Source organism: Olea europaea, unplaced genomic scaffold (genome assembly GCF_002742605.1).
Source record: "Olea europaea var. sylvestris unplaced genomic scaffold, O_europaea_v1 scaffold1809, whole genome shotgun sequence".
In the NCBI taxonomy this organism is placed as follows: domain Eukaryota; kingdom Viridiplantae; phylum Streptophyta; class Magnoliopsida; order Lamiales; family Oleaceae; genus Olea; species Olea europaea.
The window spans coordinates 129,860-147,683 of NW_019235840.1; the positions used below are offsets into that span (position 1 = coordinate 129,860).

The window sequence follows — 17,824 nt, forward strand, 5'->3', positions numbered from 1 at the left end:
AAAGAACGGGAACCAAACATAGGTATAGTTCGTGGGTTGGAGTTCGGTTAGACTACAGAAAAACAATGGGTTTGCATTTGCTGCATGCCCAATTACTTGTGTTAATTCTACTTATTTTGGTTTCAAGATCAGTTTCTACACAAGCAAATTCACAAAGAGCAAAGCAAAACTGTATGGATCGTTGTGGAAATGTAAGAATTCCCTTCCCTTTCGGCACGAGGGAAGGCTGTTACTTTAACGAATCATTCTTAGTCACTTGTAATGACCCCAACTCTGATTTTCCGAAACCATTTTTGAACCGCTCAAACATCCAAATCACAAGCATATCCCTAAAGGGCCAATTGCCTGTTTTGCAACCCATATCAAAAGACTGTTATTCTAGGAATGGCACCAGAACATTCTATCTACCTAGCTCGATAGATGTACCTTTTGGATTCAAGGTCAATAATACTGCCAATAATTTCATTGTCATTGGTTGTGATACTTCCGCTCTTGTAACTTGGAGCCTCCGGGATAACATTTATTACGAGACAGAGTGTTTATCCCTGTGTGATAACAAGGATGATTTGGTCGATGACTCATGTTCTGGTTTAGGCTGTTGCAAGATTCCTATCCCGAAACAGGTGCGGGCAGTTAACGTGACACTGGAAAGCCTTGATAATTTCACAGACGTGTCAGACTTCAATAATTGCAGCTATGGTTTTCTAGCTGAGGAAAGTGAATTCACTCTCTCCGCAAGAAGTCTTTCCAGCTTGAGGAATGTGGAAATGCTTCCAATGGTGGTTGACTGGGCAGTTGGAGAAGAAACTTGTGAGGCGGCTCGAAATAATATTTCTAGCTATGCTTGTAAAAGTAAGAATTCCGAATGTTATGAACCCAAGAATGGTTATGGGTATCGTTGTCGTTGCCAGGAAGGTTATGAAGGAAATCCATACCTCTATGATGGCTGTAATGGTATGGCTCTATTATCTTAAAGTACATAAATGATTTAGCACCATATTTTTCACAATATAATCAACAAGATGTTAACTTTGTTTTTCCTTCTTATTATTCTTATATTTGTTATGTAGACATTGATGAATGTAAGGATCAAAGTCTCAATAACTGTGAAAAGAAATGTGAGAACACAGCGGGGGGTTTTAGTTGTCTTTGCCCGAAAGGCTACCATGGAGATGGTAAAAAAGATGGACGAGGTTGCAGTCCTGGTCAATTACTTGTCTTCAAAGTTTCTACAGGTTACTAGTCGCACTATTCCATGGGTGTAAATAAGAAATCAGCAATTCCCCTTGTACAGAGGAATTGCTGCCAGAATCAATACTGTTCTGGTCTGTCTTTTTTTTTTTTTTTTTTTTTTGCCGTTGCTCTGTATTAATTCTAGCAACACTTTATCTGTACAAATAGCAGCTCTCGTAAGTAATTGACTAATTTCCTCACCAAACCACCAATGGTAAGCCTCCAACAGAATTCTAGCTAGTCATTGGGCTGACCTTGAATTTCGTCCTTACCAGATGTTACTGAAGGAGTAATTGCTTTTAATAAATTATAGTTCCTTACTCCCTTTTATACTAAATTACCTAAAACAATGAAGAATATTGATATTTACGTTCTCTAGTCTCTACCTCTTCCATGCTCATTTGTTTATCTAAGGAGTGTGGTAATGAAGCTAACATAAAATTTACATTACAGGAATTTCTATAGGAATCACTCTTACTGTGCTTGCTATCTGGTGGTTATGCTTTGTACACCAGGAAAAAAAGTTGGTCAAGACGAAGCACACATTCTTTCTTCAAAATGGTGGGCTATTGTTGCAAGAAAAACTCACTCGAGGAGATCAGTCGCCCGATGGTGCAAAAATATTCACTTCCACTGAGCTCAAGAAGGCAACAAATGACTTCCATGATAATAGAATTGTTGGTCAAGGAGGCTTTGGCATTGTATACAAAGGCTTCTTATCGGGTAATAGAATAGTTGCCATAAAAAAGTCCAAACAAGTTGATCCAAACCAAGTAGAGCAATTTGTCAATGAAGTGATTGTTCTTTCCCGTATCAATCACAGGAATGTAGTCACGTTCCTTGGTTGTTGTTTGGAAACTCAAGCTCCTCTCTTAGTTTACGAGTTCATCAACAATGGCACCCTCTTTGAACACATACACGATAAAGCAAAGGCACGCTTTTTTTCTTGGGATATGCGGTTAAGAGTCGCTGCAGAGGCTGCTGGAGTGCTTGCGTATCTACACTCAGCGGCTTCTCCTCCAATCATACACAGAGATGTCAAATCAGCAAATATTCTTTTAGACACTAATTTCACAGCCAAAGTTTCTGATTTTGGAGCTTCAAAATTAGTTCCTATTGATCAAACTCAATTAACTACTGTAGTGCAAGGAACTTTTGGATATTTAGATCCTGAATACATGCAGACAAACCAATTGACTGAGAAAAGTGATGTCTATAGCTTTGGAGTAGTCCTGGTTGAGTTACTAACAAGAAAGAAGGCATTAAGTTATGACAGACCAGAGGAGGAGAGAAATTTAGCCAACTATTTTCTCTCAACACTGAAGCAAAACAACCTACTCCAAGTTCTTGATGATAGTATTGTATGCGAAGGAAACAGTGAGGAGTTAACATCAGTTGCTATGCTTGCGGAAAGGTGCTTACATGTTAAAGGGGAGGATAGACCTAGTATGAAGGAAGTAGCTATGGAACTTGAAGGTCTGAGATTAGCAGGACAACACTCGTGGAACCAAAGAGAACCCGTTGAAGAAGAGTCGGAATCCCTGCTTTCTGGGAAAATGAATGCCTTTGCAATTGCAAACGGTGAGGGCAGTATCGCATCTATTGGATATGATAGCATGAGGGATCATTTTAGTGGGAGGTAATACGTTGCATTCGGAGTGAGGTTATATGGTACTGGCGAGATTGGCATTGTTGTCGAGTTAATTTATGATTTTATCTTGTGTTAGTTTCTTTGTAAGTGAAATAAGGATGTGGATGAGATTAGAGTATCGGACTTGCAAGATTGGCAATATTAATGTTGAGTTGATACATGACTTCTTATACTGTTATCATCTCCCAGTTTTGTGTTTTGTTTTAGACTTATTATACTGTTATCATCTCCCAGTTTTGTGTTTTATTTTAGACTTAATTTTGACAATTGGAAACTATCCTACGTTTTCTTCAATGCGCAATTTCCCTAACCAACTACAATTAGTTCTTTCTATCTTGAATTCCTTCTGGCAAGAAATTTTGCTGTTTCTCTAGTTGTAAGTACAACCAGCAAAACTTCAATAGTTAGATTAGCTCATTGGGTTAAATTTTCTAGGACAAAAAAATAATGTAGTAATTTTAGTGTTTGACATGATATCAAACAATGCTTAAAATCATTTCAACCGCGATTTTCAAACCAAAAATAATGCCCTTATCTTGATTAAATAAGAAAAAAACAAACATTTTAAGAAAATGAGAAAAACTTCGAATTTAACATATAACTAAAAATGAGAAAAGAATTTATTTTTACGAAAGAGAAGAACTCAATAACAGTTAAGAGAGAAAAATGTCCGTGTATTTTATCAAATATTTCAAAAGATGTCAGCTTAATTTAATTTAAATCAAATTATGCTTACAACATCAGTTGCTTTCCACAGTGTGGCCCTCTAGACATGTTAAGGTTAGGAATAAAAATTATTTTGGCCGACATTTTTGGTCAATAAAGGACAGGACACATACTTGCAAACTGACATAAGAACCCATTCTAGAAAACATATTTTTTGCACAATTCAGGAAAAAGGAATTGTAATAGAAGTTGGATACTTGTGCTTTTCTATTTCAGCAACGGGTTTATGGAATTAGTAGACAAAGTGCGACAGCAAGAGGTGTTCCAGTTGTCATCCATTTGAAACTTTTATGCTTTATAACATTGAATGAGAATTTGTGTTGTATTTTTCACAGAACGAGAACTCCAACTGCAAATTTCATATGAACATGTCAGCATTTTAAGTAGTCATCAAATATCATATCATTATAATTATCAAGAATCGTTGTTGTATATTTTTAAAATCGGCTATTGAAGCTTATAAACAAATCTGTAAAATCAAACTGCCTTAAACAAACGTTATACATTAATGCAAACTTGCTTTCGTCAGTGAAGGAATTGATCCTGTAAACACTTCATAAAGGAGACTTTCCTAGTCAAGATTAGATGTTTGTTGACTATATATCCGAAGACTTGCAAAGTTACATAAGAATCCATTCTAGCAAAAATCTTTCAATTTTATAATTCCTTGGTTGTGAACCTGTTACAAACGCAACCCGGGATTAGGAGGATTAGGGATGATAACGGGGCACAGCAAGATTGAAATATCACACTTTTAATAATTTAGTTATTATTTAAATATGATTTCAGTAGAAAAATATAAATAACAAGTTTGGGGAATTCAGGTGGGACCATGTTCCCCGTCCATGCATTTGTTAGACAGCAACCTTCCATTCAGCAACCTTCCATTCTTGTTCCCAATTCTCATAAAAGTACAAGCAATGTTGATTGATATTAGCAATGATGAAGGCTCCAAATCTGCCATATGTCCAGCATAGCAATAGGATTATCTGTAGGAATTATTTATTGTAATTTTGCTACATTAGAGGGCGTGAATGTTTCAAATCTGTAAATATTGCTTCTATAAATATGTAGTAAACATATGGCTTTGGTATGATTTACCAAGCCCTTCTTATCATTTCTTTCATGGTATCAGAGCCATATTTGGCTAACGTCTAATCCTACCTACAATAATGTCTTCCGCTACTACCTTCATTCCACCTAACAATCTTGTTCAGTTTGTCTAGGTGAGACTTGATGGACCATCATCTTATTTAAACTGGTCTAACTAAGTCGAAGGTGCCCTTGATATGCATGGTCTTCTGGGTTTTGTGGATGGTACTGAACCATGCCCAGAAGAGTTCCTACCTGTTGTAGGGACTACTGCTCTTGTTTCTAATCCGGAGTTTATCATATGGAACAACAAAAATCGATTTGTATTAGTGTGGATGAAGTCCACGATCTCAGAGAAGATATTGTCCTTAGTCTATGGCCTCAAATCTGCTCGGCAAGCATGGCTTGCTGTGGCAAATCGTTATGCTTCTTCCTCATCCTCAAATGTGAATCAACTCAAACGTCAACTGCAAAGTCCACAGCAAGGAGGCAAAAGTTGTTCTGATTTTGTTGAAGGTGCTAAGGTTCTTGCAGACCAATTAGCTGCTATGGGAAAACCCGTGACTGATGAGGACTTAATCTCTCATATTCTGGGAGGACTCAATTCATCATTCACTCCCTTCATATCCAATGTCTATTTTGCACAACGTGAGAAGTCGATTACATTAAATGATTTCCACTCTGAATTAATTGCTTTTGAAGCCTTGCTTGAAAATCAGCAGAGAAATTTGCACAATGATCACAACAACTTTGCTATGATGGCAAATAAGTTTGGAGGAGGAAAGAACCCAAGGAAAAATAACAGGAATTGGCAACAAGCTCATCCTAATACGACTCCTACTCTGGCAAAGAAGTCCCCTCAAGCTGCCAATCCTATTCTAAATCAAATTCCTGCTTGGGCAAACGTACCTGACTTTGACCCTTATGCTTGTCAAATTTGTAAGAAAAAGAGTCATATGGCACTTGACTGTTTCCACCGCTATGACTACAATTACCAGGGACATCATCCTCCTCAACAGCTAGCAGCTATGGCTGCTCATTCCAATTCTATTCTTGAGGACAACACATGGTATGTAGACAGTGGCGCTAATCAACATATCACAACAGATCTCTCAAACCTTCACTTGACTGAGCCGTATCATGGAGATGATAAAGTAGCTGTGGGTAATGGTAATTGTTTACAAATTAAGCATACTGGTAATCTCGCGTTGCAGGAATCTCCTTTGCCATTACACTTAAAAAATGTCCTTCATTGTCCACAAGCATCAGTAAACCTTTTGTCAATAAATAAGCTTTGCTTAGATAATGATTGCTATTGTATTCTAACCGGTTCTCAATTTCTTGTTAAGGACAACCGAACGAGACGAACGTTGCTAGCAGGGCGGAGTGAAGGAGGTCTCTATCCTATTCAAGTTGATTGAAAATCTATCAATAAATTTCGGTCTCATGCTGCTCTCTTAAGTGTTCGGACTACACTTAATGGTTGGCATTCGAGATTGGGTCATCCATCTTTTCAAGTCACAAAAAATGTAGTCAAGAATTTTGAATTGCCTATTTCTGGATCCTTTAATATTGAGTCTGTTTGTGAATCTTGTTTATTGGAAAAAGCAAAAAATTTACCTTTCAATGAGTCTTCCCGTATCACGTTATCAAAACTCAAACTTATTCATTCTGATGTTTGGGTCTCTCCTACACCATCTTCTGATAATCATTGTTATTATGTTATCTTCATTGACGATTACTCTAGATTTACTTGGTTGTACCCACTTAAAAATAAATTCGAATTGCTCTCATGTTTTATGCAATTTAAGGCCCATGTTGGAAACCGTTTCTCTTCAACAATTAAAGAATTTCAATGTGATAATGGTGGTGAATATCTCTCAAACCAATTCCGATCTTTTCTTCACAAAAATGGTATCCATCAATGCCTATCATGTCCATATACCTCTCAACAAAATGGTTTGGCTGAACGAAAACATCGACACATTATGGAAGTTGGACTCTCACTTTTAGGTCAATCACATTTACCTACAAAATTCTGGGTCGATGCCTTCATGACAGCCATTTACCTCATTAACCGAGTACCCACACCTGTTTTGAAAAATGCATCTCCATATGCAAAATTGTTTGAGGAAAACCCAGATTATTCTTTCATGAGAACTTTTGGATGTGCATGTTATCCTTTATTGAGATCCTACACGAGTGATAAACTAGCTTTTAGGAGTAAACAATGTATTTTTATTGGATACTCTTCTCACCATCGAGGCTATCGATGTTTAGACCCTGTCTCTAATAAAGTGTACATATCTCGCAATGTAGCCTTTGATGAACAAAACTTTCCAGCAAAAGGATGGACCTCCTCTATTTGCTCTGCTACTTCAAATGCCACCGTGCCAGGTATTTCATTTGATCTTGCACCCTTTTACTCTCAACTTAATATATTGTCACACCAACCACATGAAGAAGAATCACCATTACTAGCTACTTCTTCATCTAACACCACTGAACACATACCTGACTTTAGTCCTTCTCCAACAATTGAGACCCACCTAACCTCTGATGAGTCAGAAACTGAATGCCCTCCTATACCCAATCCAACTCAACATCAAATGGTAACCCGATCCCAAACTGGTTCTATTCGACCCAAGCAATTCCCTGATTTTTATACATTTTATGCATCTAATCATTCTGTACGTACATATCATAGTGTGCTTAATATTGTTGAGCCTACTACTTTTTCCCAAGCTGCTTTATCTCAGGAGTGGCAGGAAGCTATGCAACAGGAATATGATGCACTAATAGCCAATGATACTTGGCATATTGTCCCTCGTCCTGTTGATCATAACATCATCCGTACCAAATGGGTGTACAAAATTAAGCAAAAGGCGGATGGAAGTGTTGACTGTTACAAGGCGAGACTAGTTGCTAAAGGTTTTCAACAAATAGATGTGTCGATTTTACCGAAACTTTCAGTCTGGTAATAAAACCAGCAACTGTACGTGTGGTTCTTTGTCTCGCTGTATCTTTTGGCTGGCCCATTTTACAATATGATGTTTCCAATGCTTTCCTTCATGGAAATCTCGAAGAAGAAGGTTTTATTGAACAACCATAGAGATTTGTTGACCCTACTGCACCTCATCATGTCTGTCGCCTTAAAAAGGCACTTTATGGACTCAAGCAAGCCCCAAGAGCTTGGTTCTTCAAACTCTCAAATTGCCTACTAGATCTTGGTTTTCAAGGTTCTTCAGTTGACAACTCTTTATTTATTTATCACCATCGGCAGATACATGTTTTTATATTAATCTATGTTGATGACTTATTGATTACTGGCTCATGTTCCCAATTCATTCAAATAGTAACTAAGCAACTCCAACAAGATTTTGCTCTCAAAACTCTGGGTAATCTTGGATATTTTCTTGGAATTAAAGCTACTCGGGACTGTCATGGTCTTCATTTACGTCAAAGCAAGTATATCCTAGATATTTTGCATCGATCAAGAATGATTGGGGCCAAACCATATCCTGCTCCTTGTGTATCTGGTGAAAAATTATCTTCTGTTACTGATGAACCAGTTGAAGACGCTACAACTTATACGCAAATAGTTGGGGCACTTCAGTATTGTACTCTTACTCACCCTGAAATTGCATATTTAGTCAATCAACTCTGCCAACATCTTCATTCCCCTACTCATATCCATTGGAAGTCTGCTAAGCGACTCTTGCGTTACCTCAAAGGAACTGTTGAACATGGTTTATACTTCAGCAGGGCTCCTCTAACTCTAAATACATACTGTGATTCGGATTGGACTGGTGACCCATCTGATCAAAGGTCTACTACGGCTATGGTATTTTCTTTGGCCCTTGCTTAATATCATGGTGTGCTAAGAAGCAGAGTATTGTAGCTCGATCTAGTACAAAAGCTGAATATCGAGCTCTTGCGATGGTGGTTGCTGAACTTTATTGGATTCGCATGTTACTAAAAGACTTGAACATTCCACTTACTTCACCTCCAACCATTTGGTGTGATAATCAAAGTGCCATTGCACTCGCTGCCAATCCCTTTTGTCATGCTCGTACAAAACATATTGAGGTGGATTTTCATTTCATTAGAGAAAAGGTGGTAAATGGTGATGTTTGCATTCAGTACATCTCTTCAGTGGATCAAGTGGGTGACATTTTCACAAAAGGACTAAAATCCTCCCAATTTCAACTGTTGAAGGACAAGCTCATGGTTTGTGACCTCCCCATTGGCTTGCAGGGAGGTGTTAGACAGCAACCTTCCATTTCTATTCCCAATTCTCATAAAAGTACCAGCAATGTTGATTGATATTAGCAATGATGAAGGCTCCAAATCTGCCATATGTCCAGCATAGCAATAGGATTATCTGTAGGAATTATTTACTATAATTTTGCTGTAATTTTGCTACATTAGAGGACGTGAATGTTTCAAATCTGTAAATATTGCTCCCATAAATATATAGTAAACATATGGCTTTGGTATGATTTACCAAGCCCTTCTTATCATTTCTTTCAGCATTGTTATTCAAAAGCAAATTCCCCACCTCATCCGACGAGGGAAATTTAGAATGAATCGGGTAAGAGAAATTTTGTCATCCCTACATAAAGAATTATAATTAAAGTCACAATGGATCGAATATGTATTTGCTGAAAGCCCAATTCCTTCTGGCAATTCTGCCTAATTTTGCCTCGAAATCAATTTCTACTCGAGCAAATTCCTAAATAGTAAGGCCTAACTGTATGGAACCTTGTGGACATGTGAGTGCTCCCTTCCCTTTTGGCACAAGGGAAGGCTGTTACCTAAACGGTTCTTTAATTTAGAGAAAAATGTTACAAAAAACTATTTTAAATACAAAAACCTAACAACATTATCATAACTAATCTTCAGGATAAGCATATGATTTATCTTTACTAACATGGTACAGCTACCTCAAGTTAAAATATGTAACCAAGTACTAATGAAATTTTAATGGAAACTTCTTATCAGTGAGAAGAATTCAATAAAACATACAAGTAAGAACACAAATGTTAGGCAATTTGTTGTCAAATGATCCATCGGGCTATGATGTAACCCAGGTTCTATTGTCAATCAGCCTTGGCCATATGATTGATTTGTATATTGACACAATTATCCAGACAACCCAATCCATGTTCCTATGGACCATTAGAAGCAACATATTGTTAATAGTGTTGCTCACGGTTCATCCCATTTCCTTGGAGGGCTATGGTATTAATTTGAAGCCCATTATTTTTGAGTCGAGCCTTTTTTGGTACACTAAATAAACCTAACATAACTGACTTTGTTTGGTCACTTGCTTGACTTATATTCTTGGCCTTTCTCTCGGCCTCCATATGAAGAACGCTCAATCTCTCTCTGTGACTGCTCCTCTCGGCTTCCCCTCTTTCATATGACTTTTGTGGTTTTCTTGTGGGCATATTATTGTTCTTCATCTTGTCCAATCTTTGTGAGAATATTGTAGCAACCGGAAGTGGGAACTTGGTGGTGGTGAATTGGAGTTGTCTCAACCCGTTAGTGGTGTCGATCTATTTGGTGAAATTGAGCCTGGTTTACCTTGGTATTTGCTGGAACTTGGCCCTACAACTGGTATCAGAGCATGGGTCACCTTCTCCGGCCAGAAATCCACCAAAAATGGTGGCGTTTTGCGCGATTTTCATAGACGATCGAACTTGCGATCGCGAATTCTAGGAACTTTTCGGCAAAACTGACCTCATACCTGGAAACAGCAGGCAGAGGCGCCCCTTCCAGTGGGGCACATGGTGGCGACGGCGACGCGTACTTCCTTCGGGTAGTTTGCTCATTTCAATCCACTGAACGTACTGACACTGTTTATTTTCTGTTTCAGGTTACACAGATTAAGTTGGACAATTTTGCCCCTGGTGGATCGACGGTTGAAACTGCATATATCTACTGAATTACTTTAGGCCAAAATTGCGACCCTGAAGTAGTAGATTTGCATCTCTCTCGATTATACGAAATCAGACACGTCCGTTCTGGTAAATTGGTTTAACCCGTTAATTTCAGCATTAATGCGTCACCGTGTGGGGTGACAATAGGTTGGGGGTTGTCATTGCTTGGCAACCATTGCTTGTGCTAGAATTAGAGTTACGTGCTCTTGATTGTTTTGATTGAGTATTTATTTTTGGGTTAAAATCAGTTTTGTAGTTCTTAGCGATCTAATTACTGTGAAACTAGTTATCTGCTAGACGTATCTTTTGTTGCATTATTACTTCCGTTGCTTACTCCGTTAGAAATACCATGACCTTACCCGTTCGAACATTCCCTTGATCTAAGATTGTGAATCTTACGAAACCCTGAGAATCTATAACGGTGTATACTCTCTGTGACCCTAGAACTACTTTGTGTGGTTTGATTGTGGTTTGTGCATTCTTTGGCTGTTGTGTAAAGATGACAACTCATAACTTTGATTTGGGAATTTTTAATGGAAAGGGTGACTTTGCTATTTGGCAATAAAAAATGAAGGGCATTTTAGTCCAACAAAAGGTTTCAAAGGCCATTGAAGACAATTTTTCAACTGATTTTTCACAAGAACAAAAAGAAGAAGCCGATGAGCTTGCTTATACCTCAATCATTTTACACTTTTCTGACACCGTTTTAAGAAAGGTGGGTAAACTGAAAACCACTAAAGAACTTTGGAAAAAATTAGAAGACTTATATTTGCTTAAGTCTACACCGAATAAACTTTACTTGCTCGAAAGTTTTTTCAGTTTCAAAATGGATCCTTCAAAGGATCTTGATGACAATTTAGACGTGTTTAACAAATTGGTGCAAGATATAGTTAATTGTGATGAGATTGTGTCCGAAACTTATAAGACTATAATTTGCTCAATGCAATTCTTGATTCCTATAAGGAAGTCAAGAATGCCATTAAGTATGGTAGAGACACGTTGACACCTGAAATTGTCATAGATTTCCTTAGAAGTAAAGAAATGGAAATTAAGGCTGAAAAATACGATAAGAGGAACGGTGAGGTACATATGATGCGGGGTAGAACTCAATTTAGGTAAAATAGTCATAATGGATATCAAACTAGCGGTGAGTCTAGTGGTAATGGATGGAGAAAGAAGAGCAAAGGTATGTCTAGATCAAAATCTAGAACTAAGGCGAGAAAATTCTATGGTTGTGGAAACACAGAGCATTTTATAAAAGATTGTCATAAGGAGAAGGGTAAGCTAAAGGTTAAGGAGAGAAATGAGGTCAATGTATTAGCATCTACTTCCGATATAAATGGTGGTGAGGTCTATATGATTACAAGTCTCATTGCATACACTGCTGAATTAAATCTAACTACTAATTCCCGCATGCATGAGTGGATACTTGACTCTAGTGCATCTTTTCATATGACGTCTGAAAAGAATTGATTTTATATGTTGCATGAATCTAATGTTGGGCATGTTGTGCTGTGTGATAACTTTACCTATACTATTGCTGGAATTGGTGACATAAACGTAAAATTTGACACAGGTTTTGTGTATATGTTAAAGGACGTTAGATATATTCCTGAGTTGTCTAGAAATCTGATTTTTGGAGGGAGACTTGAAAAGGATGACTTTACTGGTAAAATTGGAAATGGTATGCTAAAAATGATTAAGGGTATTTTAGTTTCCATTAAGGGGATTAAGAAAAACGATATATATATATATTACTACTGGGAAAGTGATTAGAGGTGTGAACCCCTCTATCTCCTCTGCCAAGATTGATCACACACACACATGGCATAATAGACTTGCTCACGAAGGGGTCAAGGGACTTAAGCTACTTAACGAAAAATGTGCTTTTGGTAATGACTGTGTGCCAGATTTGACATTTGTGATCATTGTGTGCTTGGTAAGCATCATAAAACTTCTTTCTCCACGAGTATTAATAGAGCTAAAGGCATGCTCGAATATGTGCACTCTGATCTGTGGGGTCTTACTAGTAATCCCACATCGGGTGGGAATAGGTATTTCCTATCTATTATCGATGACTACACTAGGAAAGTGTGGGTCTATCTTTTGAAGGATAAATCTGAGACTTTTAATAGTTTTAACAATTGGAAGAGATAAGTGGAAAACCAAACTAACAAGAAAATCAAAATAAGGACAGATAACGGCCTAGAATGATGCAATAAGGAATTCGATAGTATGTGTAAAGAAAGCGGCATAACTAGATATAAGACCGTTCCTTACACTCCTCAGCAAAATGGGGTAGCATAAATGACAAATAAGACCATACTTGATAAAGTACGTTGCATGATGATTAGTTCTGGTGTTCCCAAGTCATTTTGGGGTGAGGTGGTTATGATCGCTTGTTATTTGATTAATCTGACTCCTTCTGTTGCATTGAATGGTGATGCTCCGCATGAGAGATGGTCGGGTAAACTGAGTGATTACTCGATACTTAGAACTTTTGGTTGTACAACTTTTTCTCCTCAAAGTGAGGGTAAGCTGGAACCTAGAGCTAGGAAGTGTGTCTTTCTAGGATACACGAGGGTGTTAAGGGTTATAGGTTATGGGATAGAGGCGAAAAAAGGGTTAAGATCATCATAAGTAGGGATGTCACGTTTAACGAGAATGAGATGCCGTGTATTAAATGGGAAACTGAACCTGAGAGAACCAGGTGAAGAGAGAGACCAGTTTAAGGTGGAGTTAGGAAAACTCGATCCACCTACCCCTACTACTTAAAATAAGGTGGAGACTCAAGCTCAGGAACTCGAGGTAGAGAATAGTAACGAAGTAGTGATAGAAGAGCACTATGAGGAAGAAATCCTTTAGCTAACTATAACTTAGTTAGGGATAGAGAGAGGAGACAAACGAGAGAACCTAGAAAGTTTGGTATTGAATCTGAATTAGCTTTTGCCTAGGCTAGTTATGAACAACTAGCTGATAAAGAGCCAAAGACATTTGAAGAGGCAATAGGCAGTGATCAATCTAATGAATGGCTTAAGGCAATGAAAGAAGAGATGAGTTCTCTAGAAAAGAATCATACTTGGGAGCTAGTACCTAGGCCTAAGAACAAATCAATTGTTGATTGCAAATGGGTCTTTAAGGTTAAGGAAGGTACTAGCAACTCGGAACCCCTAAGGTTTAAAGTTAGGTTAGTAGCTAAAGGTTATACACAGAAGGAGGACGTTGATTATAATGAGATTTTCTCACCAGTTGTTAAGTATACCACTATTAGGGTCATGCTCGCATTGGTTGCACACTTTGACTGGGAACTTGAACAACTTGACGTAAAAATTGCTTTTTTACATGGTGAGCTTGATGAACAAATTTTCATGAATCAACCAAAAGGTTTTAAGGATAAGTCAAAACCTGATTATGTGTGTTTTCTGAGAAGATCATTGTATGGGTTAAAACAATCTCCTAGACAGTGGTACAAGAGGTTTGATTCCTTTATACTCACTATAGGGTTCCAAAGAAGTAAATTTGATCACTGGTTGTATTTTCAACACAATGATACTGATGATAATTATCTGTTTTTGTTGCTCTATGTGGACGACATGCTTTTGATTGGATTATCCTCTAAGTGGATAAATAACATAAAAGTAAAACTAAGTGGTGAATTTGACATGAAAGATCTAGGTAAGGCTAAGAGAATCTTAGGTATTGAAATCGAAAGAGATAGGTCAAATTTTGTTTTGTTTTTGCATTAGTCTCCATACATATCCAAAGTATTGAAAAAATTTAATATAAGTGATTGCAAACCTGTCACGTTGCCTCTTACTAATCATTTTGTTTTATCGAAGGAACAATCCCCTTGCAATGAGCGTAAAGTAGAATACATGAGTAGAGTGCCTTACTCTAATGTGATTGGCTCCATAATGTATTTGATGGTTTGCACTAGACCGGATTTAGGTTTTGCTATTAGTACTCTCAGTAGATACATGGCTAATTCGGGCCCTGAGCATTGGGAAGCGCTAAAGTGGCTATTAAAGTATTTGAAGGGTACAAGTAGCGTAGGTTTAAAGTTTAGTGCTAATAAAGAAGGTATAAAATTAAAGCGTTTTGTAGATGATGACTACGCGGGAGATAGGGATGGTAGGAAATCCACTTCGACTTACGTGTTTACCTTATCTAATTCATGTGTTAGTTGGAAATCACAGTTACAACATATTGTTGCACTATCCACTACAGAATCAGAATATATTGCTACCACTGAAAATATTAAAGAAGCTCTATGGCTTAGAGGCCTTCTTCATGAACTACGTGTCTTGAATGATTATGTGGTAGTATATTCTGATAGTCAATCATCTATACATTTATGCAAGAACCCCATTTTTCACGAGCGCACTAAACACATTGATGTTAGACTCCATTTCATTAGAGATATAGTATCTCAAGAGGTGGTAAGACTTGAAAAGGTCCACACCCACTACAACCCCCTATGATATGGAGACGAAGGTACTGCCACTGGCAAAGTTTAGAAGTTGCAAAGAACTTCTAAGTATTGGTACAGGTAAATGATTTTCAATTTTATTGGTTTTCTATTAGAGGTGTCACTAATGGGAGACATTTTCTTTTGCAGGTCTTTTAACACCAAGGTGGAGGTTGTTAGGCAATTTGTTGTCAAACGACCCCTCGGGCTATGATGTAACCTCGGTTCTATTATCAATCGGCCTTGACCATAAGATTAATTTGTATATCGACACAATTATCGAGACAACCCAATCCACGTTCCTATGCACCGTTAGAAGCAACATATTGTTAATAGTGTTGCTTACGGTTCGTCCCATTTCCTTGGAGGGCTATGGTATTAATTTGAAACCCATTATTTTTGAGTCGAGTCTTGTTTGGTCCACTAAATAAACCTAACCTAACTTACCTTGTTTGGTCACTTGCTTGGCTTATATACTTGGCCTTTCTCTCAGCCTCCATATGAAGGAGGTCCAATCTCTCTCTGTGACTGCTCCTCTCGACTTCCCCTCTTTCATATGACCTTTGTGGTTTTTTTGTGGGGTTATTATTGTTCTTCATCTTGTCCAATCTTTGTGAGAATATTGTAGCAACCGGAAGGGGGAACTTGGTAGTGGTGAATTGGAGTTGTCTCAACCCATTAGCGGTGTCGATCTATTTGGTGAAACTGAGCTCGATTTACCTTGGTATTTGCTGGAACTTGGCCCTACAACAAAGATTTACATGATTTGGCGTCAGCGTGACAAACCTACATCGACAGGATAAGAGAGAAAGTTATATTCACTTATCTTTGAAGTGTTACAATGAGACATATAAAGTCATATTACATCAATATTGCCTTATTATGGATGAGACAATCAAGTAAATAATATAACAAATTATGTAAACATTCCAATTATCGTCAACCAATATTCTTCAAATTATGCCATAATATTTTCTTCAATATTAGCAAATATTCTTCAATCGCCAAATATCTTTTCTCCAACACAATGTCTTCATGTTTATGTAACATAACACTCTATCCTTGGCACCTCCACTCGAGTGCGAGTTAAAGGCATAATATTTTAATATCAGTGACTGTATACTCGACTTAAGTAGCTCATCTTTATTTGGTATGGATTATGGAGTGAAATATGTTTATATTTTCCTTTATAGTAACTAGGAATCAATTCCTTTATTTGACTTGGTCGAGTCCCTGTGTTGTAAAATTATTTTGAGCTTTTAGAATCTGTGTCAATTCATTTCGTCGTGACAAATTTCATCTTTATATTAGGGCCATTAAAAAAAAAAAAAATGTTTCATACGAAATAATAGAAATTTTATAAATCAGCAGTACAATTTCATGAGTCAAATCAAGCATAAATAGAATTATATTGTCCAATCACATAAACAGGTCTCAGATTTTGGAAAATTTACCAAATTAAAACTCACTGGTGCTTATAAGTGATTCCTTTTCAGTTTATGTGGACGACATTCATGCGAAATACTGGCCAAACCGAAAAATGTATATTTTGTGTTGGGTCAAACATATCCACTCGATATGAAGCATAATGTAAAACTTGGTCTTAATAAAGCTACAACTAAGATTTATCCCTTTTCGCTAGTGAGTTTGGACCTGACGTTTATCCATTACATTTCACCTTTACTCTATTTAAAACGTCCCAGGAATGCACTGTTGAAAATTATATTAAGTTTTAACTTTCAAATTATTATATTTTAATTTTCAGTTTTGGTTTAATTAAAATTTTAATTTATAATTTAACATATAATTAAATATTTGAATGAAGATTATGAATTGATTAATTTTCATTAGTGTGGGGGTTTTAATTGTACACTATAAAAAGGGAGGACACAGCATGAAAATCACAATCTTGATATACAATGAGTGCGGTTATAAAATTGGATCTTTATTTTGATAGGATTCGCTACAACTACCATCATACTGTTAATTTCATTGTGAAAAAAAAAGTAAATAAAAATTTAAATGTTCGATTATTTAGAGAATATGTTGGCTTACATTATTCTATTTTTCGATGAATGATTATATAATCATCGAAGGAAGTTACATGTCTTGATAGATTGCTGAATATTAAATAAAGGAAAGTTGCATTTTAAAACTTTAAATGCATTAAGATAATTTTCAAAGGCATGTGTGATCTTAAGTAGCACGATACTTTTATCAAACATGAATATCAAGAAGTTTAGTTTCACTCAAATCTCTATGAGAGTCTTCTCAGTTGTAGGGCAAAACATGACAAATAAAGAGGGCGAAAACTTAATAGTCCTTGTTTCTTTACACCTTCCTCACGACCAATTTCACCACCATGGATATTTAATAATTTAATTGTCTAAGGTTATAAATGATATCTTGATCCTTAATTTGTGATTTAGTTTAACAAGGTGATTATTCTTTATTGTCATGACTAATATTTTGCAAATGTATTTAAAGAAGAATTTGTTAATAAATTGGATGGTAGAATTCACGAAAGTGTTAGATTGATAAATATGTGTATCAATCATTTCCTCACAACATTTAATCCTATCAAAAGAGATAAATTGTAAGATCATATATTTACTCAATTGAAGTTGAATATCCTTGAAATGTGGGGATATTAAACTATTTAATATAGTTTTCATTTCTTTGGTCAATGCTCGAAGAAAAGTTTGATGA

The 17,824-nt window shown here is 36.8% G+C and overlaps 1 protein-coding gene across 1 annotated transcript; it reads left to right on the plus strand.

Annotated features, from left to right (window-relative positions):
* The first annotated feature begins 11 nt into the window (after window positions 1-11).
* On the plus strand, window positions 12-3,042 carry LOC111378385 (wall-associated receptor kinase 2-like). Its single transcript, XM_023001578.1, has 3 exons — window positions 12-954; window positions 1,071-1,235; window positions 1,687-3,042. Exons 1-3 carry the CDS (start codon window positions 66-68, stop codon window positions 2,874-2,876), a joined length of 2,244 nt encoding a protein of 747 aa, XP_022857346.1. The 5' UTR covers window positions 12-65; the 3' UTR covers window positions 2,877-3,042.
* Window positions 3,043-17,824: the final 14,782 nt, after the last annotated feature.